General features: G+C 39.5%; 1 protein-coding gene across 1 annotated transcript in view; it reads left to right on the top strand.

Annotated features, from left to right (window-relative positions):
- The window catches only part of LOC137623073 (uncharacterized), a 22,446-nt gene extending 6,432 nt beyond the window's left edge, over positions 1-16,014 (top strand). Inside the window, exons 3-10 of the mRNA XM_068353717.1 lie at positions 1-4; positions 830-964; positions 6,608-6,707; positions 8,818-8,982; positions 9,090-9,178; positions 11,160-11,245; positions 11,588-11,721; positions 15,104-16,014. The exon at positions 1-4 is cut by the window's left edge and continues 217 nt beyond it. Of these exons, the coding sequence (XP_068209818.1) occupies positions 1-4; positions 830-964; positions 6,608-6,707; positions 8,818-8,982; positions 9,090-9,178; positions 11,160-11,245; positions 11,588-11,721; positions 15,104-15,319 (929 nt within the window). The 3' untranslated portion in view covers positions 15,320-16,014. The remainder of the gene's footprint in view (positions 5-829; positions 965-6,607; positions 6,708-8,817; positions 8,983-9,089; positions 9,179-11,159; positions 11,246-11,587; positions 11,722-15,103) is intronic.
- The last annotated feature ends 10,086 nt before the right edge of the window (positions 16,015-26,100 follow it).

Raw genomic sequence — 26,100 nt, 5'->3', positions numbered from 1 at the left:
AAAGGTATGCAGTGATGTTTTATATATTAAGCTATAACTGATTTGTTTACTACTTTTCTATACTTTGTCATTCCTGTAGAATCTCAAGTTTCTTCCATTCCGACACTTATTTCATGCCATATAGCAAGCATGTCTTAAGTTTCCTCCTCTTGAATTATAATGCTCCAGAATTGGATACTGTATTTTTTCAATCCTTTCATCCCCCATTCACTTCAGGATACCTCTTTTCAGGTATGCTTTTTTAATTCTCTTTCAGCTTCCACAATTGTAATTTACTAGACAGTCGCTCCTTATTTCTATCTCGCTTTCATGGCCATAATTCTTCTCAAAAAGTTATATAAAGTTCCTGCATTCACATTTTCTCGTATTTCCATTCTCCTTTAAATTTAACTGCCCAGTGTCTATACAAATATATTAAATTTTCCACCATTCTCACCTTACCTTTATTTTTTCATGTTCCTTTCTCCTTCTCCCATTCCTCAGCATGACCCTATTTTACTAACAATCTTTTTCTAAAATTAAAGTCCTTGTAAAAAATATTTTCAAACTTACTAGTGCAAAAGTTTTCAGTCTATAACACATCCTCAGAACATTAAATTTCCAGCTATCACCAATTCAGTATCATATGCAATGTAACTGAATTGGCATTCAATTCATGATCCCTTTTCTCATATCTTTATTTTTTTGTTTCATAGCTTCTTTTTTTTGTTGATTTCTTGTATCACTCCATAAAGACTACAGTATGAAGCAATATTTGTTTTTTAACTAATAATGTATAAGAATGAATATACTGTATACATGTATATATTGATTGTTTATTATCTTTCAGTTTAACATCTACTTCAGAAGCCGTTAGTCACCAGCTTTCGCAGGCCGTTCATTCAGCAGCTGCCCTGAAGGATCAATTGGATTCTCAACTGGTGGAGTCTCGTGAATCTTTGAGAAGTGCATTTACAGAGATGAGGTATTTTCTCTCTCTCTCTCTCTCTCTCTCTCTCTCTCTCTCTCTCTCTCTCTCTCTCTCTCTCTCTCTCTCTCTCTCTCTCTCTCTCTCTCTCTCTCTCTCATATACAGCCAACAAGGTTTTAGACAAAGGAGATCATGTGTGACAAATCTTTTTGGAATTTTTGCACATATTTAGAACAACAAAATCAGGGCAATAGGCATCATATACCTAGACTTTCAAAAAGGCTTTGGACAAAGTTCCTCATAAGTTACTCTTGTATTTTCTTAGAGGTTTAAAATCTTCAATTGCTATGATTGAAATAAAAAATTATAGGTTTAATAGCTGTAAATAATATTCTCTCATCGGGGACAGTTTAGGCGTTTAAGAATTTTAAAAGATTTCTTTTTCAATTTAGATAGAGTAAATTGTGCAAAATTCTGTTGATTAAAAGATATTCTTTAGCTATATTTGGTCAGTTTGTCATTTGTTTTTATTTACTAGATGGAGTAATTTTTTCCATTTTTCAATTAGGTTTCAGTATTGATATTTATGTAATGTAAAATCATAAGTTATTTTGAAGGTTGATCTTATCGATATGTAATTTTTCAGAGTAGGAATTTACTTCTAAGTGAATTATAGAGCTGGCAAGGCAAAGTTTCTGGCAGTGTATAAAGTTACATAAGGTACTATATAATAACCCATGCCCTAGGGTGTGGTGGTGGGACGGTCAGTTGTAAAGTCTAGAAATGTTTTAATGGTTAAGTCTAGAAATGTTTTAATGGTTACATCATTAGTGTAAATAAGTTTAGAATTTGATGTTTATCTCATAATATTTACTCTTCATAAATAATTTGTCCTCAAAACTAAAAAAAATAGTAAACAGATAGAAGTAGCATTAACTGAAGGCTACTGCAAATTCTTCTTCAATCCCATTAATTATTGTCTATGGCCAGATTTGAGGTCTCAAAATGTCTTTAGTCTTGCAGATGGTAGTAGTGTGGCATTTCAATAATTAATATACTACCAAGATCCACAGATATCCATCAGTAAATGCAGAGCACTGTCAACATCGGATCATTTTACTGTAGCTTATTTCTCTTAAAGACCCAATTTTTAACATCTTCCTACTTCATAATTGATGAACTGATTCACAATACTTTTTCAGTATTTTCTTTCAATTCAATAGATGTTAATTTAACCTTAAAATGGTACTAGACAAATTTTCCTGGCCATGCACTTATTACCGCAAGATTCGGGCATTATCCTCTACTTTTTTTATTCATTAATCTTGGCGATAGTTAACGTAATAAACATTCAAAATTAGTATCTCGGAGTGCTGTCTTCTTTTGAGTTTTGGTCTTCTTTGTATGATTTCATTTAGTTTTGTTTTTGTTTCACAAGACAGCATGGGAACAGTTTAGCTTTTGAAAGTTTTGTTGATATTAGTTAGCTTAAATATTTTCCCATTATTCTCAGATTAAAGGTTAGATTACCCCTCTTTCGATAATCGATGGAAGACTTGTTAGGTACAGTATTTATATACAGAGGTTTATTGTTTTGAATTTTATGTAAATATATTGATCAAGTCTGATCACTGCACGTAATTTTACTTTATATTTTGTATTTTTTCCTGCTTGAGTGATAGTTGCCCATCCAATTATGCTTTAGTTCTTCCGACTATATACAAACCTTCCGCTCTTTACTAAAAAGTATTATTTCGGTGATAGCTGAAACCAGCCGTTAAAGCTTTTGTGAGGTGTAACTACCCTCCGCCAGTTAGCGTAGAGTGGGTAGCGCGGGTACACCAACCACCCCGCTCACACTAGCACTAGTAAACAACAGTCACTTTATTTTGGCTCGGTAGCAGAAAGATGTAGTCTTCCTCTTCTGTCAAAACCTTTTAACTGGTTACGGTTAAAAGCAACTGACCTAAAGGTTTCAAAATTTCTTTTTTCTTGCTGATGGTGACCCAGGAGTTCCCTTTAGTTTGCACTCGTTTGCTTCCCTTAGTGAAGCATTAATGATCATCTTCAAGGAAGTGTCTTTCGAAGTGTCAACTCTACCTTCCTTGTGACTTTCCGGTCTCCGCGCTAAGGAATAGTTCCGAGGGTGTTACAGTTTACTGCAGCACACACTGCTTCCGCTCATCTTCGTTCCTGCTGCTCTGGCATAGGAACGAGAATGGTGGCAGACTGGTTCCCTTTGGGGGTTTCCAGTCTGGGGGATCCCTTCCGGGTAAACCTAGAAACTGCCTTTTGCTAAGTTTCACTGGCAGCTCTCGATGCCAACCTTCAACTTAAATGAAGCTTGTTGACGGAAAGCAGAGACCGCTGACCGGAGGTCTGCCTCCAGGTTTGGACAACTCTCCCTTCTGAGGGAGATTCAACTTCCACTAGATGTAGGGCAACTTTCCTTTTAGAGGGATTACCCTTCACCAGCCACTGGCCAGCGATCTTTACGCTTGCAGGAGGAATTGCCGGCAGCGGTAACAAGGGTTGGTCGCCTTTCCTGCCTGTGGGAGAGATTGCCTTCTCCTGGGTGGTTTCCCCATATGTGGATTCTCCTGCAATAATTGGATTTGCCCATGCCCCGCGCTTGCTCTTTGGAGCTTGGTGACAAAAGAGTGAGGCGACTGCTTACAGGTCCTGAGGTCTTTACCGCAAATGGTGATTCCTGCTGACCGCTTGTAGGCGCCGCCTCTGCCATTGACTAGTCTCATAGGCTAAAGGCACAACAAAGCTCTCGGAGCTTCTCGTTAGACGCCAAGTTTTATGAAACCTAATCATTCTGGGTTACTTTCTCTGGCTTGTTTTCACTATGGAATGTAGAGCCTCTAGTCCCAATTGGATAAAGTCTGCTTTTGCTTACATTACCCAACTATGACAAGCAAGTATTCACTTGCGCTTCCTCTCACAAGAAGGGCAGGAAAACATTTAATACAGACGTAAGTTTGATAGCTGCGCCAGCTGCATGTACTTTTTGTGGGCGTGCACATGCTCACAAACATGTTAAACAATGTTGCAGCTAGGCAACAACAGATTTCTTTGGGCATTAATGTTGCAATTCGTTGCACATACATTATTCCTGCAAGCGAGCTCAGGCTCTTTGTCGAACTTACCTGGAGGCACAAAAGCTGTGTATGCGCAACCGCATGCGGGCAAGTGATCTTTTTCTGCCAACAAGCACCATGTACCATCATACAATTAGAATCCCGTTCTAATAAATCATCAGATTCGATGGTTATTTTTCTTACAGGAGATCAGGTTATGTATTCCCCTCCTACCTTCCCATAACCAGACATAGGTAGTCTACCTTGAAGTAGACTCTTTCCTCTTTCCAGACAGTTCCTTACTAACTTTCGGAACGGCCGTCTTGGTACTTAAAATATACTTACGACTCCAAAATTTTGGATAAGCGAATCTGTTCCCTAGGCCAGTTTTGCCGATCAGAAACAAAGGAATATAAACTTATTCGTCGTTTCCAAGTGATCTCAGTCATAGGAATGAAGAGGTCTCCATTGCAAACATTGATCAATGTTGTCTAGTTGAATTCCGGACGCGATGAATCATTTGGGCTGTGCCCGTATGTTCATCCTGCCTTGACGGTCTGTGTTACTGATTCGTAGATTAACTTGTGGGTACATTACCTGTCCAACAATGGAAGTAGTTGTGTGCGATCATACGTTAGCGACCGGTCTCTTACTTGAAGGCGATCATCGAGGAGATTCGCTGTAATACCATCTTCCCCTAGGGATTACTGGCTACTCTGGTATTACTAGATCTGTAACTATCCTTTAATGGCAAACTCCCATTGGATTGAAGACATTCGGAGGACTTGATTTCCCCCTCTCAGAGTATTTGCTTGCAACTGATTGCGACATGAGATTTTTTCTTGCTGGGCAATCTCTCGGCCCCTTGGGAGTAACGAATTAGAATAGAATTTTTGCTAGAGTGTCAAGGTTCCTGGTTCCTCTCAGTTGAACTTGCTAACCCTCTGGACCTGGGGGGGGGGGGAGCAACAGTCACAATCCCTGAAAAGTATTAGCTACCCTATCGGGTACTTGGCTAATCTTGTAGCCCAGAGCCCATCCCAGTTTCCGATAATTCGGAGAGAGAAGTTTAAAGACAATCCTTCCCAGGGTCAGTCATAGATTTTTGCTCTCCTGAAGATTTGATTCTACTTACAATACAGATCTAGATCATTGGTCTGCTGCTTCTGCAGATCCTTAACGCCTCAAGTTTGTTCATTATCTTTGTTGGGGTTGGGTGACCCTTCATGTAAAATGCTTAATATCAAACCATAGTATTAGAATTTTATTTTAGAGAGTATACCATAGGCATGTTCACTATCCCTCCGCTTGCATGCAGTATGGAAGACCTTCTGATCTATCGAGTAGGGGTTATTCATTACTCTTCAGTGATTTACCAATAATTCTATGGGTGGCAACCTCAGACAAATTCTTTCTACAGGAGAATGAAGGAAATAGGTATGAGGAATACCATTTTATTGACCAAGACCATTCATTCTGATAGCCTATATTAATGCTGAATGGCTTAAGCACAGTAGGCATGAGTAACTCTGTGAATTGAAAGTGTTCCCCTTACTTCTATTGTGTTTAATCTTGAAAAGGATGCATGTTTTTTTAGTGCAGGCACCTGGCAGTGTCAATCCACATTACAGTTGTTGGTTTTTCATTAAAGATATCGCAAACGTTATAGGATGGATATTTTCTAGGACTGATAATTATGGCTGGGCATGGAAAATTTTTTATAATTCTTCTAAACCCACTTTTCATTCATTATGGTTAATTGGGAAAATAGGCTACCGATTGAACTAGCATTTATGTCTCGCAAAGTGCGATTTCTATGCTAAACTTTAAGTAAAAATACACCTTACTTTACACTTGTAGTTCATTCTTTATTTGAAAAACCTTTTAGTTTTTCAGCACCAAGTGCTGCCAAGCTCCCACTCAAAGTACAAATCGGGCATATGTATGATTGATAGTGTTTTGGTGAACAAACTTTTAAGATTTATAACTCAAAACTAGTACTTCCCTCGCAAATTACATTTCATTTCCTAAAAACAAATAAGGTTGGTGATTAGTTAATATCTTTGACTCCTGTTAGTACATGCATTATTAACCATTATGTCTGAAAGTTTCTAAATTTCATGAGCTATTCATTCTCTAAATATTTTTTTTTTTTTTTTTTATGTAAAAACCCTAAGATCCCTCTGAAAAGATCTTGCACATTGTCATTAACAAAGCTATGTTTTTTGTTCACTCTTATGGTTAGGAATTAGAAAATGTCTTCCTAAGTTGTTAAAACCAGTTGATCTGGTCCAATAAGTTTAACTCTGCCAAAGGAAATTAATAATACTGTGCCATTTGATAATACAGTAGTTGGGTATATACAGTAGTTATAATGTTTACTGTTACCTCCTACTATTAAACAATACTTCACTGTTCTATATTTTAATACCAAAATATGATAATTTTTCTTTAACATATTGGACACTCTTGGAGGCAAAAGATTTTTGTTCATTGATGTGCCCTCTTTAAAGATTTTTTTTTTTTTTTTTTTTTTTTTAATATTTCAAACACCTGTAAAAAGTTAATTTGGATTTTATGTAGTTACTGACAAATGGAAATCTGTTTTTTAGGGAATCTACGACAGAACAACGAAATCTGATCATGGATATATTTAACAAAGTGGCTCAACTACAAGCATTAGTAATGGGAGAGTTTACTTGGTTTTATTCTGTAAGCATACTGTCTTCACTTTTTGTTTGCATCCAGTAGTTTTGGAAATGAGAATTAGAAAAAGCCATTCCATGAATTGAAAATAATCACTTTTAAATTTTGCTGTAAGTTCGTATGGTGGCTTTCAGATATCACTAGCATAAAATCATATACCGTAATATGCCCAAGATATTTTTTCATTCATTTTCAAGAAGTCCTACAATGATTTGCCTTCTGATTGATTTAAGATGAAATTTAAACTTTAATTCCTTCATAGTACAAAATTCATGTAATAGTATGGTTAATGTACATACCAGAAGAATCTTTCAGTTTTAGGCTGTGCAGTAGTTGGTAAAATAAGAAAATATGAAGCAATAACTGGACAAGATGTTTATCAAAGTTTTAATATGGGTCATTAATTGAGAAAATTTCATGTTCATCAAAATTTAATGGGTTTAATGATGTCTGCTGTACCTGCATTTACACATTCATGATTGTATGACTAATCACAGACTTTTACTGTGAAAGTCTCCTTTTAGTTTTTCTTTAATAGTGAACATTCAGCTGTGTGGCATGTCGTTTATGAGGTCTCTCTCTCTCTCTCTCTCTCTCTCTCTCTCTCTCTCGTTCTCTCTCTCTCTCTCTCTCTCTCTCTCTCTCTCTCTCTCTCTCTCTCTCTCTCTCTCGCTCTCTCTCTCTCTCTCTCTCGTTCTCTCGCTCTCTCTCTCTCTCTCTCTCTCTCTCTCTCTCTCTCTCTCTCTCTCTCGCTCTCTCTCTCTCTCTCTCTCTCGCTCTCTCTCTCTCGCTCTCTCTCTCTCTCGCTCTCGCTCTCGCTCTCTCTCTCTCTCGCTCTCGCTCTCGCTCTCTCTCTCTCTCTCTCTCTCTCTCTCTCGCTCTCTCTCTCTCTCTCTCTCTCTCTCTCTCTCTCTCTCTCTCATTATTGTTACTATCATTACTACTACTAGCTAAGCTACAACCCTATTTGGAAAAGCTGGATGCTATAAGCCAAGGACTCCAACAGGGAATAATAGTGAGGAAAAGAAATTAATAAACCACAAGAGATGTAATGAACAATTAAAATAGAATATGTTAAGAACAGGAACAATATTAAAATTTATCTTTCATGTATAAACCATGAAAAGAAATAAGGTAAAATAGTGTGCCTGAGTGAACTCTCGAGCAAGAGATCTCTGCTCAAAGACAGTGGCAAACCATGGTACAGAGACTAGAGAACAGTGGTTTGATTTTGGAGTCTCCTCCTAGAACAGCTGCTTGCACATCTAAAGTGTCTCTTCTACCCTTGCAAAGAGAAAACTAGCCACTGAACAATTACAGTGCAGTAGTTAACCCTCTTGAACAAAAAAGTATTGTTTGGTAAGCTCAGTGTTGTCAGGTGTATGAAGACAGAGGAGAATAGGGAAAGAATAGGCCAGCTATTTGGTGTATGTGTAGGCAAAGGAAAAATGAGCCGTAACCAGACAGGGATCCAATGTAGTACCAGTAATGCTATTTTTTTCCCTCAAAACCTGGTCAAATGGAGATATCTGGCATCTCTCTGGTTATGCTGACTAAGATTACAAAAAATCACACTTTGTAAAAATATATTAAATTTCGGTAATTAGGCTTCGTTAATGAAATCAAAATTACAATGAATAAAATATAGATTAGACTTTTTCGATTTAATCCTTGAATAAGATTATTTTGAATACTATATGTATCAAAATTTAGAATCGAATGCCCTTCTCCTGCTAAGTGTTATCTCTTGAGTAAATAATGTCACTTGAAAACGTAACAAATCGTTTGCAGAAATACTTTTCAGCTACAATGGCAACACTGATTTATTCACAGTGTGGTCAAGGCAGTAACACTGTATAGTACTGTCTGACCAGTCAAAGGACTGAATAACTCAAGCAGTAACATCTACTGCCTACATTGAGTACACTTTGTCTTCATCTTCTGGACACCATTGCACTAGAGTTCCTTTAGTTTACCACCTCCAGATTGTGTAGTGTTATTTAGGAATTAGGAATCTTAAGGGTGTTTTCTGTATTTATCAGTAATGGCTATGTAGGTGGGTCAATAAGAGCATTTTGCTAAGGGAATCTTAATAAAGTATATTTTTGTCTCTCAGGTTGTCTTTTATGTGAGTTGTGTTTTTGTGATCCTAGTAGCAACATGTACTCCTCGTACAATATCGGCACGTTTACCTCTGCTGGGAGTGTTGGCCATATCACTTGTCACAGAACGAATTTTAACTTCATTCCTGCTTGCAGATCATTACAGTGATACACTACAGGTAATTGGTACTTGGTTTTTAATAGCATACAGTAGACATTGAATTGAGTCTTTTATATTTTTCCCATTCATATTCCTTTAGAAAAATGTATTTTTCTTTTTGTGCAGGACGATGTTTACTGTGGTGTATGGATGATTAGACAAGTTTTCGTGGTAGTCTGTTGTTTTCTTCTTGCCAGAGCTACCTTGGTATATAGGTGAGTTCTTAAATTCTTTCAAGCATTGTCTTCACACAGAGTTAATGACAAAGTAGGATCCTTTAATGCAAACAGAAAATCTTAAATTCACATTTTTCAAGTGACATATTATTGTATCTATTTATCAAATAATTTTATTGCATTTTTTTTTTTTATGAAAGCATCTCACTTTGTGCAAATATGCATTCAAAGGTGCTCATAATACTGTTATCAAGCATAGCATGATAGTTACTGTATATATGAATGTATGTATGTATGTATGTATGTATTTTTAGCTGAACAGCTATCTTGAAATTGAAAGAATTTTCTCACTATTTTAAATATACTGTTTAGGCATAGCTTCCTGATGCTACAAGATTTTAATCTTAATGCTACAGCAGTCTTTAGCAGGCCCAAATAGCCCAGTGAGGAAAGAAAAAAAGGAAATAGACTACAAGAGAAATAATAAACAATCTAAATGAATTATGTTAAGAACTAATATCATTAAATTAGATCTTTCATATATGAAGTTTATAAAACTTCAAAAAATAAGAGAGATTCTGTAAGATAGAACAGCATGCCAGAGTTTACCTTCGAGCAAGGAACTACCCGTGACTTGGGAACAATAGCTTGATTTTGGAATGTCCTCTTAGAAGAGCTCATTACCATAGCTAAAGTCTCTCTTCTACCCTTACTAAGAGGAAAGTGGCTACTAAACAATTACTTTGCAGTAAATTAGTTAACCCCTTGAGTGAAGGAGGATAGTTTGGTAATTTCAGTGTTGTCAGGTGTATGATGACAAAGAAGAAAGTGGAAAAAATAGGCCTGACTATTCAGTGTACAGTATGTGTAAGCAAAGACAAAATAAGCAGTAACCAGATAGATATATCTAATGTAGTACTGTATGGCCAATCAAAGGACCCAATAACTCTCTAGTGGCATTATCTCAACAGGTGGCTGGGGCCCTGGCCAATCCACTACTTATATGCCTCCTTCCCCTACATGAGACTACACAGCGCACCTCCGAAAATAAAGCTAACCCTTTCCAATAACCATCACTAGGTAGTCGAAACTCGCTTACAGGTCAAAACATAAGGAAGTCAAAACTAGACGGGGAAAGAGATCGATAAAGCCAGTACTATATTGAAGAAAGGATAATAGAATGGTAATGTCAATATAAATCGAGTTTCCATTCCATCTCCTGACATATAATGAGTATAAATATGGGGAATGGAGGCTCCAGACACAAGAGGAAATTTTTTTTGTTTTCCCTCATTACATTAGCACAAGCCCCCCCCCCCAAAAAAAAAAAAAAAAAAAAACTTATTTGCTTGACCCAACAGTATTTGTAATAAAATGTTTGGCTACTAGGTATATTGCAAAGGCTAATTACTGCAGTTTTACTTCACATTAGGATTGAACTTCAGTATCTTTAAATGAAAAGCAAAGTCTATCAATTATTCTTCCAAAGGTTCTTGTATAAAAATACTTCAATTTGAACACTCCCATGCAGTCCCAAAAACATCTAGTACGGATGTAAGATAAAATCAGACGATTACTAAAGACTACCTTTATAGATATATATGTTCAAGCTCAGAAATTAACATTCTGTATCACAGATTTATGCCTATAATGGCGATATTGAAAGTTTCTGATCATGGCTAGTACAGTGGTAATGTGTGTGCCTAGCAATCGTATGGTGGCAAATCGATCTCAGCCTGGGACAGGAGTTTAAGCTGTTTATGGAGGAGGATACTGCTGTGGTTGAGCACTACAGTGGTGGTTTTATTTGCCCGGCTGACATTCTGATGCAACTGGAACTGAAACCAGACGCCTTTAACCTTTTACCTTAAATATTTCAAATCGTATACAGTGGCACCTTGATTTTAAAAGTTTAAATATTTCTGGGAGTGACCTTGCAAAGTTCTTTTGGAGTGTGATAGAATTGGACAATAAACTATTCTATTTATTTGTAATACTGTTTAATGATATTCCTCTAAAGGGACCCTGCTATGATAACTGCTGCCCGTTTGGAAGAGCTCGCATCTGCTACTTCAGAACTAAAACAGCTCATGCACTCTGCTCCAGGTTAGGATGAGTTTTTTCTAGATACGAGGTTATAAAGATTTCTTTGCAAATCTTTTATATTTATGATATTAGGGGATTTAAATTATTTTGGTTTTTCTAAATACTACGCAAGAATGTGCTGCAAAAATATTCTTCCATTTTCCATTAAAAGAATGTAAATAGAATGGCCCATGAGGACAATATTTTATATCTGCAAATGCTACAGCCAAAGCTGAAGATTTCAGTTACTTGTATCAGTTGTATTTCTAAGCGTGTAACTTTGTCTTATATTCTAACTAAATTCTTATATACTTGCATGTTAGTTTTTAATTCTACTTTGCCATTTTCTTTTTACTTATGCAGTGAAAGGGCCAGAGATGTCAGTTTCTACCATTGCTTCCTTTAACAAGATATTTGATGATAGTGTTTCTTCAGATGACACCTATGAACCTACTGATGAATCTAGCAAGGACGACTCCTTTTCTTTTCTGAACTTGGTTAGTAAAGTTATCAATTTCCCAACAGTAGTTCCTATACTTACAGAAGTACTCTTAACACAAAATTTTAATTTAGTTTCCTAAAATCAGTTGTTAGCCCTCTCAGGACTCAATACACTTAGTAGGTTTTCTGTTCATTTAACTATATAGAAAATTTATTCTGCTTTCTGATGCAAATTTTAGAAACTTTATTTCTCTGTTAGGTATGTTATAAAACTTCAACATAAGTTGTTTTGACACATGACATCGTTGCTCACCGTAAAATATTTTGCAAGTCATGAGAGCCTAACCGCGATTTTATCACGGCCAGGATCACTAGAAGGTTGACACTGAAAAGTGCAATTAGTTTAGTTATACTGATAACTGCAAACAAAAGTTTGCCACTTTTTTGTTTCCTTTTGTAGTTTTTATTCTATTTTGTCCCTGGAGTTATAGTTTGGAAGTAATGTTCATATGATATTACAGTAAACTGAAATTTTATATGTACCTTATCACTGCAATGCTCTTTAGTTCCGCATGGGATACAGTTGATGGAAATAATGCTTTTAAAGAATAATTGCTTAAAGCTTCATGAATGTAGGTGAAAGCATCAGAACTCATGAGAACTCTGTCGTCAGTGCAAAGTATGTTCAAGGTTTTTTTATATAATTTTTGCTCTTAGTCATATAGTTAACATACAAATCTTGGACAGTTATCTATATGGTTTATACACTATATAGCTCTTATGATGAAATAAATTATGGATAGCATATTGATACCATATTGATACCATATCACTGCCATAAATTTTTTAAGTGTTCTTGTGAAATTTTGAGGATTATATATTTGCTGTCGGTGAATGACAATTTGTTCAATTACTTTTGTGATTAATGCCTGCAAGTCACACTAATATTCTCAAGTTGTGCATTTCTCAACCTCTAAAGTAAGAGTTTACTACAGCAACTACTGTACTAAGAGAAAAGTGATACCATGCGGACCAAAGGTAGGTCACAGGAATAACTGCTATAATTGGTAGAATCATCCCTGTACTGTGCAAGATATCTTCACTTGAAAAAACTGTAGTATTTCAGTTGAAGGATTCTCAACCTATAATTATCTCCGGGAGAGAGATTATGGTGCACGCACTAATGTCTTGATCTCTCTACTCTCGGATCTGTAAAGCTCTTTTTGAGATTTTTGGGGTGGGTGCACTTTTGGTCATGAGGAGTCTGAAGCACAAACTTATCACATCACTCCACATCACAATGTTCAGCCCTGTTAGATACCCTGGAAGTTTGTCCCTTGCCTTTTCCCTATTTTGCCTCGAAAGCCAACTCTGAACATTCAGGAGTACTGTACTAGGATAACTTTTACAGCTGTTCTTTGATTGCAGCATTAGTGGATTATGAAACTAATCTTTTGTGATAGTTAGCCGTAGGACTTTGAGACCAGGTAGAGGTAATACTGCGAGTGGTATATTGCAGTGAAGAGGGCTTTGTTCCATTACTATTTCAATTGCACTTCACCCTATAATAAAGCAAGAAATTACCCTTTAAAGAAGGACTATATACATTGCTCTAACATCTTGCAGGTAATTGGACTTCATAGGCTTGGTATAGGTTCTTCAGTAGAGATTTATCCATAGCTTAGAGGAGGTTCTGTGTTTGTCACACAATCCTAATTGGGATTCTTGTGGATACCAAATTACTTGTTTCTACTGGTATTGACATATTTTGTGGGTTAGCAACAGTCGCATTATAGAATTATTACACGTTATAGATTAGGAATATCATTTACATTTAACTTGGTACACAAAATACGGATGTACATTTACAGAATCTTTGAGTGGAAAATAGTCCAAAAAAGATAGAATATGCTGTAGTTGCATACACCAACCTTGATAACCACCAGACAGAAAGCCCTTGTTATGGGGTAAGTTAATCTACCTGATAAGACTGTACTGGAAAAGCTGCAGGGAATGTGTTTATGAAATGCATGAAAATTTTTTTTTTTTTTTTTTTTTTTTTTAAACAAGCTAAAATGATTTTAGTTGAAACTCCATCCTGCCGGAAATCCAAATCTTGGGAACTAAACTGTTGACAGGCAGGCATGTACAAAACTCTCACCTCCCTTAAGCTGGCCATATACGCAGAGGATTGGCGCGCTGATTTGATCACGATTGGGGCATTCATCCTTAATGTGTAAGGGGGGGGGGGGGGGTAAACAGGACAAACCCGGCGCGACTAGCCAGTCCTCTCATCCTGTCAGCATGTTTGACCAGACAGGCCAATCCCGTCGCGATTGGCAGTATGGCTCACCAGTCTCGTGCGTGTGGGCACGATCTAGCATGCTGACGTGGTTGACTCTTCTGTTTTGACACGTATAGCATTTCATACTTCGTTCCATGATCGGAGTACTTTTTTATAATATAAAGATAATCTGATTGTATTTCACAAGTTTGTAATATTAAGCATTTCATTGCTCTTAATTTAGGTTTTCCCTTAACATTTTCATTCTCCAAGTTAAGATTTCCTTAAATTTTCTCTCCTTTTTCATAGTATATTTTATCTTTAAAACCACACACTATCCTGCCTTATTCGTGCAATAGTATCTTTTATTCTGATAAACAGCTACTGAAACAAAAGGAAAAAAAAAATTGTTCTGATTGTTTTATGAATTCTCTAAATAGGAAAAAACAAAGATGTAAAATATGGATAGAGGAAAAATTAAGTAGCTACTGATAATTCAAGTAACATTGAGGTTGCAACTACTTTCTTTGATAAGAACTCTGAAAAAAATCACGCTGTTATTCCTAAGGTAACTTTGATCTTATAATGACTTAAAGAGAAATGGTACATTAATACCGTAGTGGACGAATCACCACCACGTAGAATGCCCATCACGTTCCTTATGATTATTCCAAGTCAGATTTCATAGATTTGTATATAAACAAATAAAGTAAAAGTACCAAAATTTGGCCTTTTCAAAATTAGATGTAAGCTACCAATTGTACTTGATACCTGGCAACGTACCAAATTTACTCAAGTACCAAAAGTGTAACCATGTGGGCCTATCCTAGGTGTCCAATCCTCTTGAACTAAGAAGGCTAGTCCATAGCATAGGGCATTTCTCACAGGATTGGAGCGTCGCTCCAGTCCTTAGGGACAAACCGTACGGTCAGTCCTCTGCGTGTATGGCCGGGATTAGATCAAAGTTGCATATAATACTTCCCACCTTTGTGAATTCTTATACTAAAGGGTTTATGTAAGGGACATTCAAAGACTGCATATGGGTACTATTCATGAGAGATGGGTTTATGGTAAAATTGCCTATTTGGTGTGTGTACTGTACATGGTTTTTATTTTTGTACCAACATTTTCTCAACTTGTATGCTTTTTTCCAGACATCAGACAAGGTTCTAGGAAGATATGATTTCAGAGAAAGACCTTCAAGCCCAGTTGTATATAATCCAGTGGTGACCTTGGAAAGTCCTGAAGCTTTTGAGAGGGCAGTAAAGAAAATGGAATTATTTGCCAGATGTAGGTCCCGCTCTCTCCAGCGTCAATTATACCTTCAATCCAATTTGCCACAGGAAACTGAAGATGGTATATCCCTTTAGAAGTTTTTAGATAAATCATATACCACTGTACAGTATGTAGTTTCAATATCTGTGCAGTGTTTTTTTATCAGAGACTACAGTTCAGACTGTAATAAAAATTTATTTTTTTGTTTTTAAATGACAATAAAATAGAATTTTGAAAATGAAAAACTTATTTCTGAATGTGCTTAAATGCCATTTTCAATTAATATATTGTACTGATTTGTAATTTTAACTTTATCCACCATTATAAAAGCTTTAAAATAAGGCCACTACTATACACACCCTACTTCGTCAGTTGATTCCAGGGAAACTGACGAGGCAGCTTTTTTTTTTTTTTCACCTTATGAAGTGACTTGTATGCACCCTATATGTATACAGCTCATGAAAAAGTACTTAAAGCCTGCTATAATTTTTAAAAATCTGATACCTACTTTAATAAACTTTCATGTGAAGTACAGCACTTTATTTTATGATGTAGAAATAGATGTGAGGTTAGGGAGAACAAAGTATATTGATTTTATTTTTGTATTAGAGTCAGAACTTGCTTTCATCAAACTGATGCAAAGAGAGTTATTACTGTATCCAATATTGGCACAAGGCATGCTATTATACTTTTAAAACTTAAAGCACCAAAAACAGTTGCCCCAAATTACTTTTTCGAATTTGATATTTTAACTTAACTCCTATTAAAAATAATAAAATTGCTAATGTAATTTTTGTATATATTTTTACTTCTTTGTCAATTTAAATTAGAGAAAGTTATAGAGTACTGTCAAGTGACATAAGAATTGTCATGTGTGTGAATGTGATTTATATTTTTTTTTCAGTTTGTTACTTTTCCTATTAAAATTAGTTTTTTTTCGAAACCAGTTACTACCGTACAGTATATATATATAAATCTTGGTTCAACTCTGTTAAATTAATAACCCTCTAAAGAAAAAAAAAATCAAATTTTCCCAACTTTCAAAGCTTTCTTAAGTATTGTAAATTTCTTGAACTGGTCAGTAGGTAAGGAATGAAAGGAATTCAGTGCGACTCCAAGTTAGAGATATTCTCGCACATCATTATTCCCGATATTTCCTCACTATTGCTCTCAATTGGGAAAAACTTCTAATTTAGACCGAATAAAATAGGTTAATAATGGAGTGGAGGGTATCTGCTTCTATAGTATTTGTACAAAATGGATTAAAATTGTCGTTATCCAAGGAGGATTTCTCAGAAAAATGTGTCTTTGTCATCACATTTTGATAGGCAGCTCACAACAGTTCAAAGACAGCCACGCTGGTATGTTTGGCTCGTAGTGTATTTTATAAAGACTAAAACAGATTTGATAGCAAAACAAAAGGATGAGAATGAAGTTGGGTAAATATTTCAAGAAAACGTGTCCTTTAAAGGGATTTTCAAAGAACTACGTAATATTCAACACTGTCCTATCTAATATACAGTAGTGGCTATTAGTGTAAAATATGACATTCATAAATACTTTGCATTTTTCCCTAACTAATACAAACCTGGAGTTATACAGCAGTAGCGGGAGGTAGCCATTAGACTTTAATTCCCCCCTCCCCCAACCCTATCGTGAGAGCTCTCATCCTATTTCCTAAGTCCTACACCAGCTGGTATCTAATTCCTCTTCCCACAGGTCGGGTTCTTTTCCACCATTTGTAGGAGGTTCTTAAGAAGTAATTCTAAACCTAATACCCTAATTCCTTAACACTAATTTTTCTACAGATGTAGCATACACGCTGATGACAAACAACTTGCTTCCATCTCTAATTGGCGACCATCTCCACTCAACAGGTGGTATGTTCTTAATCATCACCCGGAGGAATGTCTGATGGTTAAACTTCGTGGCCACCGGCGCTAAGATACTTAACCACCCCCCGACATGCTCATATAGTTAGCATAAATTGCGAGTCCACCCTCCAGGATGTTAACCGACAAGAAGTCAAGATCATCGAGTCACATCCTTAACTTCTGGCATAAGTTTATGGTTCCTCTGAACAGCACACCACTCCACTTCCCAGTTATTGCCTTGAGTTGGGGCACTGCCGCTGTAAGGTCTTGTACAGCGTTCTTTATACAGTTGGTATTGTATTTTTGGATTTTCAATTCTTCGAAGTAGTCAAGGGATCCCACATTCGCATCGGCATTGATCTGGCAATCGACTACTATTGCCGTTGAGTCTTTCCAGACGACAAGGTCTGGCTACGGAGCCCGACTGTCGTAGTGATGTGGGGTTCATCAGTTGTAGAAAAATCTGCTTCTTTCAGCTTTTTCTCTATAGCATTTGATGTTATCATGCTGTTTGATTCTCCAAAGCTGGACTGCTGGGCACACAAAGAATATGGTGCTGGGTACCAGGGACATTGCAGCCAAGGTCACATCTGCTGCTTCTTTCTCTGCCTCTTGAGCTTCGGGCTGGTGTTAATAACCCAGGTTTCAGCTTCAAGGTATTACAGAAAGTGCCCCCCCTATATCAACTGTGTCCGAAAGTCCAACCATCTTGGCTGAAGACCAAAGGCCGCCTCCTTCAGTCCACAACCATCCACTGTCTGGTATAGCCACAATCCCCAGTCTGTGCTGGCAGGAGGCGCTTGTTCTTACCATTTCTCTGCAGCTAATCCCACCACCAAGTCCAGAGATCTAGCCAACCTCCCATAGCATTCGTACAAGGCACTTGGAATGCCTTCAGCAAAATTAAATATACCCTGGCCTCCTGCTGCTCTCCCTGCATAAAACGCTCCTAGAGGAGTGTCTCCTGGTAGATGAAGACATCATCTTAAAAGCTTCCTCACCTGGCTGTCAATGCCTTTCAGGTGGTATTTCTTTAAGTCACCATGCACGGCCACATGCTTGAGGCGGGCTACCAGCACGTTCTTCAAGGCCCAGAATTTTTGCTGGGGTTTCGCTGACTGCAGATTCCCAAGCTCATTCTTGGCCCTGCCAACCAATTTCGCACAGTTTATTTTAGCCACAAGTCTAACTTCAACACCAAGATAATTGTAAAACCCGTCAGGACTTATGGCTGGGATGATGATGTCTCCATACATAAATGGGCGGGTATCCACGTACCAGGTCTTCTTGTGCCTTTCACCAGCAATTCTCAAGCCGGGTTCCAGACCCAGCTTTCCAGCTTCGTCCAATAGTCTTCACTGCAGATGTCCGTCCAGCTCTTGTGGATGCCACATCATCATCATCATCGGCGAAGGCTAGGTACTTGATGTTCAGCCCTACACCCTCAGGGAGTCTCTGGAGCTCTATCAAAATTTCAGAATGAAATGTAGAGGCTCTTTGGCTGTTTCTTGGCCTCCTTGAGAAGTTCCTTTAGTAATAGAAGATTGCTCCTGACACCCTCCTTGGCTTTGAAGCCCTTCTGTCTAGTCGAGGAGGGAATGTGCTCTGCCAAATGCTTAGCCAGTATCTTGTGCAACCCTCTTGCCACTATCAATGTAATGGTAATGGGTCTTAAGTCCCCGGCTGCTAGAGGGACGTCTGTCTTGGGTAGGAGGGTGGCTCTTCCTTTAGCCCATTTGTGAGTAGCTATTTTGGAACACGAGATTTTGTTATAAAGTTCGGCGATTATCTTGTTTGTCGGCGCTTTAAAGTCGGCGGCTCTTACGCCGTCTGGGCCCGGCGACATTTTGGTACTTGTTCTCCTTTTACACCATAATATGTCTTCAAGTGACACGGGCTCCATAATGGTGTGCTGTTGAATAGTTTGATCATACATAATGTTGTTGGATGGGCTTGGTCTCCCAAAAAGAGAGAGCCAGAAGTCTGCCGTGCCAGGCGGCAGACATGGGTTTGCCAGCGGGTCCTTGCCGAGAATGGCATTCTGGGCTACTCGGCCTCTGTTTTTTGTCCAGCCACGTTGAGTTGCCGTGTATTCTCTCTTCCTTCTTGTTCGTCTGAGCAGTGCCTGTTCCAGGTGTTGCTGATCGCTCATCCTAAAAGGTCTTGTAGGTCTCCTTCCAAATATCTCTTCTTTACAAGCATCAATCTCTTTGGGTATTGAAACTAATCCAGGTGTCGCCTCTCCACTCGTGCTTGATGATATTGATCTCCCACTCTCATCCGGACTAGACGGGGGAGACCCTCCATGGTCGGTGATTAGGAAATCCATAGTACCCGCCACAGAGTTGTAGTACTCGTTCATTCCGTCCTTAGCATCTAATATATCTCCAACTGCTCCAAAGGGTGGCGACGGGTTCCGTTGGGTCAATAATCGTCCTCTGCTGGCATAGTATGTCCTCATCGGGGCGTTGTCCTCCTTCTCGTGGGTATGTGCGTTTCTTCTTCCGTAGACTCCTACGGTTCCTTGGCGCTGGCAGATGCTGATCCCCTCCATCGTGATCGTGTGTTGGCCCCGACTGTCGTCGTAGTAGTTGTTGTGTCCTCCATTTGATCCTGCATTGCTCTTGTGCGTTAATTCATAGGTGGAGGCAGTACACGGTTTGTCTTGGTCTCGTATGCACTCGACGCAGCCTTCTCTTTGTACCTTACAGTCTTCCTTCTGGACTGTATACTCTCCGAGGTTTTCCAAAGTAAGATTGCGGCCTTTAAGCTTTTGTTGATGTGGGGGTCGTTCTTGTTTGCAAGCTCGAAAGTGATCAAAGCTTCTTCGTTGGAGGTCCACCCCCGTTTACCCCCCTTACAGGCTGGCGGGGTGAATCCAATGGACTTGGATTCATCTAATCTAGAATCTCCTTTGCACTCCTTCTTCTCCGTGTTCATGGACTCCCTGAGGATTTCTTGGTAGGCCCTCGACTTCCTTTTTCCACTAATACTATCAGACCTTCCATCTTTAAAGACGCGCTCCTTTATTAGATTCATAAAAGGGTGGCCGACATTTTACACTTCAAATGTGGCCATGATTGTCAGCTCCTTGAGGGACCTGGGCTTGTTCCTTTGTTCTTCGATCCTTCGGACGTTTCCCTCGTGGAATTTGCTGGCATGAGCTTTCCGCTCATGGAGTCTTCTGCCTGCGTATGACATGAACTCTCTTCCGCAAAATTGGCACAGGGAGTCTCTCTCAGCCTCACTGGCCACGCCTTGTTCTGCGTTTTGTTCGGTCCACTAGCTAGGCTTGGGCTAGTCCCGATGGCAACCCTGCCTAACTGCTTGATTGGGTAGGCAGGGGGGTACCCAGCTGCCTCTATATATACTCTCACAGCAGATAGAGAAGCCCCTTTTTATTGCAGGCAGGACTTCTGGGAGATGGGTGATGAGGGGCCAATTTATATAAATAACTCTAGGTTTGTATTAGTTAGGGAAAAATACAAATTATCTCCGAATTTGTCATTTGTTCCCATACTAACAAACCTTCTGTTATTTATGTGGATGACTCCCTCTTAGGTGGGTGGAAGTCCTAGATCTAGCATGGACATTGACTTGGTTTTATCTAGTACAGTATATGACTGTGGTCTAGGGAAAACTTTGCCACCTTGCTGAAATAAACAAAGCGAGTATATTCGTGGCCAGTGCAATGCAGTAAAATAGAGGTTGTTTGTATGAATGACTTCGAGTTTATATAGGAACAAAAGACTTATCCTATTGCTCCCTCCCAGAAAACAATGGGGACGTGTACAGTATAACTATATTTTGTAACATATATTAGGCTACACAAGGGAAGTGATAATTACCTGCAGAAGTTGAAGCCAGCTTGCAGAGGGACCCATGGTGCTGTACCCCAAGGGAGGGGAAGATGAAGAAAGGAAAGCCAGACCTTCTCATTCATCCCAGTCTTAACCCGGGTAACCAATGCCCTCGACCAACTGCTACTTGTCCGTCAAGGAGCCTAAGGTATCTTAAACCACTAGTTGAGCAGCCACCACAGGAATGATAGTGAACGCATCGAGTATACTGTGGGTCATGTCTTTTTAGTAATGGGCTGTGAAGCAGCGGGCGAACTTGCAACACGGAAAAGTTGCGCTTGAATGCCAGGGAAGTACAGATTCCCCTGACATCATGGGCTCTAGGTCGACAACAACCCTGAGGAGAGGATCTACTAAAAGTTGCAAGAGGTCCGGAGACCCCTCTGCTTGATGCTATAGGATAGCTACAAGGGTCATCATTAGATCTTTGGACGCTCTGGTTTTGTTGAACAGTCTTCTCATCGGATAAAAGAGAGGAAAGGCGTATACGTTGATGTTGGCCCACCGTTGTTGGAATGCATTTTGCCATAGAGCCTGAGGGTCCGAGACTGAAAATCAGTACTGCGGAAGCTTGCTGTTCGGAGATGTTGTGAACAGGTCTACAGTCGGGGAACTCCACAAACTCAGGACTTCGTTGGCTATCTGACAATTCAAAGACCATTCGGAGTCTACTATCCGAGTCGCTCTGCTCAGATTTTCTGCGAACACATTCCTCTTGCCGGGAATGAATCAAGCTGATAGACACACTGAATGTTGTTCTGACCAACTGAGGATCTTTACTGCAAGATGGTATAGAGGCTGCAAAAAAGTACCACCCGTTTTTTTTATGTAAGCCATTACTGTGGTGTTGTCGCTCGTCAACACCACGGAGTGACCTACCAGCAACTGTTGGAACTGATGAGAGTTAAGTAGGCTGCTCTCATCTCTAGTAGATTCATGTGCTGGTACCTTTCCGACTCTGACCAAAGGCCAAAGATCGCATGGTGCAGCAGGTGAGCCCCCACCCTTCTTTTGATGCATCTGTGAAGAGCATCAAATCCGGAGGGGGAACGAGAAGACTCTGTCCTCTCTGAAGGTTTTAGTCTACCATCCACCAACTCGAATCCATCCCCTGATTCCAAGTTATAGGAACTCGGGTGTCTGGTGGATCGGAGTGTTGGTTCCCCACGGACTTCAGCTGCCGCTGCAAGGATCTTATCCTGAGGCGGCTGTTGGAACAACGGATGAGAGAGGATAGATGGCCTAACAGACTCGACCAATGAGAGGCTGGAAGAACCTCTTTCCTGAGGAAGAATACGGTCACTTCCTTCAGTCTGTGTACTCTTTCATCTAATGGGGAGACTTTCTCCTGGACGGTGTTTATGATCATATTGAGTTATACCAACCTTTTATGAAGGTTGCAGTGATGACTTCTCGTGATTTATGAGGATCCCCAGATCCTGACAAAACTCGAGAAGCATGTCTGGGTGACGAAGAAGGGTCGTCTCCGAGTCTGCTAGAATCGGCCAATTGTCCGTATTCCTAAGACTGATGCCGTTCCTGTGAGCCCCAGATATAACTAAGGCGAACCTTTGTGAATACCTGAGGAGCTGTCGCGAGACCGAAGCATGGAACCTTGAAATTGTATCTCTTCCTCGTATATGAATCTCAAATACTTCCTTGTAGACGGATGGATTGGGATCTGGAAATAAGCATCCTTCAGATCCAGTATGCACATGAAGTCTCTTAGACATACCACTTGGATGACAGTGTCTGCTGTCTCCTTTATGCACTGAGTTTGCTGAACGAACTTGTTCTGAGGGGCGAGATCGATGACTGGTATCCAGCCTCCAGTCTCCTGACTGTAGAAGACTGGGGACCCTTCCGCGACCTCTTGGAGAGCGCCCTTCTGCAGCATGGTCTGGACCTCGCACAATTCCAAAGCATTTGATGTTGACGGCTCTGGAGAAGACTTCTTCCTGGCACCACGCTGAAGAAGGTGCAGCAGTTCCTCCTTCAAAGGGGATCCTGAAATCCCTAAGGACGACCACACGTACAGCAGATCTGAAAGGGAGAATGCCTCTCTTGCAACTGAAGGAGACGTTGCTCCTCTAGGGGAAGCAACAATCTCCCATTTCCCCCGGGGTTGCCATGGAGTTAATCGATCTGTGCTCCTACTCGATCATCCCTCTTAAGAGCACGAGCGAGGAGGAACTTTTCAGAGATTTGGGGGTGCGAGAAGAATGGACTCTGCTCGCCCTAGAGGGAGAGCGGTTGTGCTTAGTCTTCTTCCTACGCCACCCAAATTTTTCCCATTGGGAGGCAGACCACTCCTTACACTGTGCGCAGGGCGAAACCTGTTTGCATCGATGTCCTCGGCAAGTATGACATAAAAAGTGCGGGTCGGTCTCCGACGACATGAAGGTCTCGCATGCGGCGCCCTTGACAGGTTCGCATGATGGTGATAGCAAGAGAAGACATGCGAACCTGCAAAGAAAGCAGAATTGAAAAGTTCAATGACAGTCGGGAGGAGAGCGGACACGTCCGATCTCTACTGAGCCAAAAGAAAAAGTGGCATCTCTCATTGCTGTGAGAATACATAGAGGCGGCTGGGTACACCCCAGCCTAACCGCTTGGTTGCCTCCTTTGCAATTAAAGTCTAATGGCTACCTCCAGCTGCTGCTGAAAGTTAATTCACACAAAGAATGGAAGGTTTGGTAGTATGGGAATAAAAAGTAAATTTCTGCACAGGAGTATACCTGTTTAGATATAACATTAAATTACTTTTAATTTACAATGTCTCTTAAAATACAAGCAACAATGAAAGTTACAAAAGATGATGGAACCAGATTTCCATTTCTGTTGTAGAAAAATGAGGTAACAGTGACAAGAATTTAGACATGTTTGGTGATAAATTGTCATAAAATTTTAATGGAAATTAAGTTTCAATTTTTAGTATACTCATACTAAATTAATATGGTAAATAACTGTGAAGAATCAAGAATACTTGTATGACTAGTAATTGTACAGTTTCATAATCAATTTTGAATAGGATTTTCCATCATTTAAAAGCAAGACACTCAAAGAAATTAGTTTATGGCTCATAGACAACCTTCACTAGGCCTATGTTCACAAGAATTATGCTATTGTTGGGCTTTATATTGTTGAATGTGATTCTTGAAGATTACGTACCTTTCTCAACATAGTTCATTAGTATTGTTAGTGTTCTACTATGATAGATATAATTTATATTCGATATAGATTAGGTCAAAAGCAAATGAATTTATACAGTATTATTGAATAAAAAAGTTATCCCTTTTTTGTGTTTTCTACATCCAATTTCATTTATCAAAGTACAGTACTTCTTTAGGCATTTGTGTCAAGTGAAATTGAACCTGTTTACTTGGCGAGATGGACTTTTCAAACAACAAAAACGCTGCTCGTTGTGTAAGAGTTTTTCTGTGTAATGGTCCCTTGATGCAATTTTATTAATAAATAAGTACGAAAAGGTGGTTAAAAGTTGAAGGCTACCATTAAGCTTCCCTGATGGAGCCCTTGGACTTATAGCATCTTGCTTTTCCCTAAACTAAAAAAAATTTCCTATTTTATTTCCTTCTTATGCCTCTAGAAAATTAACAAGAAAATCTACAAGTCTTGGCAACCACTGATTGTTTATCTACAGGCGCAGGTCGTTTATCTTTTAGATAAAGATGGACGATGGCGGCGTCCAACGCCCTGACCAGCTGTTGCAGTCCTGTATGAGACCAAGCACTGGTAGCAGGCAAGCAAGTTCCTCTACCTTCCCCGGGCTGGGTTTGATTTCTAAACCGCACCGCTTTTCTCCCATGAATATGGTTAGCGATCAATCAATGCATTTCTCGAGAGACTCGGACTGACAGTCCTCCAGGGCTTTGGTAACTTCTTTTTCCTCCTCTTTGTGGCAGCAGGAGTCACGTCTAAAGGCTCGGTGACAGGCAGCAAGGAAGATGACACGGGTAAGGTGGGAGGGGAAGACGAGCAGGTATGCTTCCATTCCCTTAGACTACACTTGACAAACATTGAAGATATTCCCGGGCTAGTAGTAACATGGGTTCCTTCCAGGTGCAAGCGAGTACTTGTCGAAGGTCACCATGTTTCATTGCTCCTCTGCAGGTGGAACCACTGAAAAGGATGACGCAGCAATGGAAGACTTCTGGGTACTAGCTTTCAAGCCTCGAGAAGTTTCTCCCCTGATGGGGTGCCATCGATCCATAAGTTAGGCCATGACTTCAATAAGTCCAGGTCCTTGAGAAGGTTGTTGTTAGGCACCATAGCAGTAGATTTACTTTGAGAGAGAGAGGGAGAGAAGTACTACCTATGCCGGGGTAAGGTAATAATCCTTATGAATTCCTCCAGAGGAACTAGGAACCCGAAGGAGAAGAAGTAGCCTGTCTTCAAACTCATCAGAGAGAAGTGGCTATTGATATTCTATAGAAGTAAATTTAGGTGTCGCTAGCTCTGCCGCTGAAGAATCCATCGTAGACATCTTTGCAAACTCGGCCCAATGTAGAAAAGGCCACACCCTACACTAGTTGTGGGGTTATCAGTGCGTAGTCATGGCACCTGTAGAATATACAGTTTATTGGGAATCCACTTCAGGCTTGCTCAAGATATGGAATGAGGTAATTAGGGGTACCACAGGAGTTAGAAAACTATCAGATAAGACCCAAGAAAGTACACCGAGGTGGTATGGTCATGTCATGAGAGGGATGAACAGTATATTGAGAGGAGAGTGATGGAAATGGAGGTACAGGGAAGGAGAGGGAGAGGGAGACCAAAGCAAAGGTGGATGGACTGTATCAAGGATGACCTTTGATCAAAGGGATTAACCGGTGATGAAATGTTGGACAGAGGTAGATAGAGATCGACCCCACATAAAAAGTGGGAGAAGATGTAGACAAAGAAGGCGGCTTGCTCATGAACCATTCTCATTTCTGACCAGGTTTCCCATGGACCAGACCAATGTATGATTTTTGAATCTCCATGAACAGCAAACAGCAATCACAAAATGAAAAGCAAAAGGATCAAACTGCAAATGTTAAGAGGCAGCAGGGAAGTACAGCTTGATATGGGAATTACTGGCACACCTCGCTCCGGAAATGCCCCGTCACACCCTTCTTGCTC

The sequence above is a fragment of the Palaemon carinicauda genome, chromosome 30, assembly GCF_036898095.1.
Source record: "Palaemon carinicauda isolate YSFRI2023 chromosome 30, ASM3689809v2, whole genome shotgun sequence".
Taxonomy (NCBI): Eukaryota; Metazoa; Arthropoda; class Malacostraca; order Decapoda; family Palaemonidae; genus Palaemon; species Palaemon carinicauda.
The sequence above is the reverse complement of the archived record's forward strand: the minus strand, read 5'-3'. Positions and strand labels throughout refer to the sequence as shown.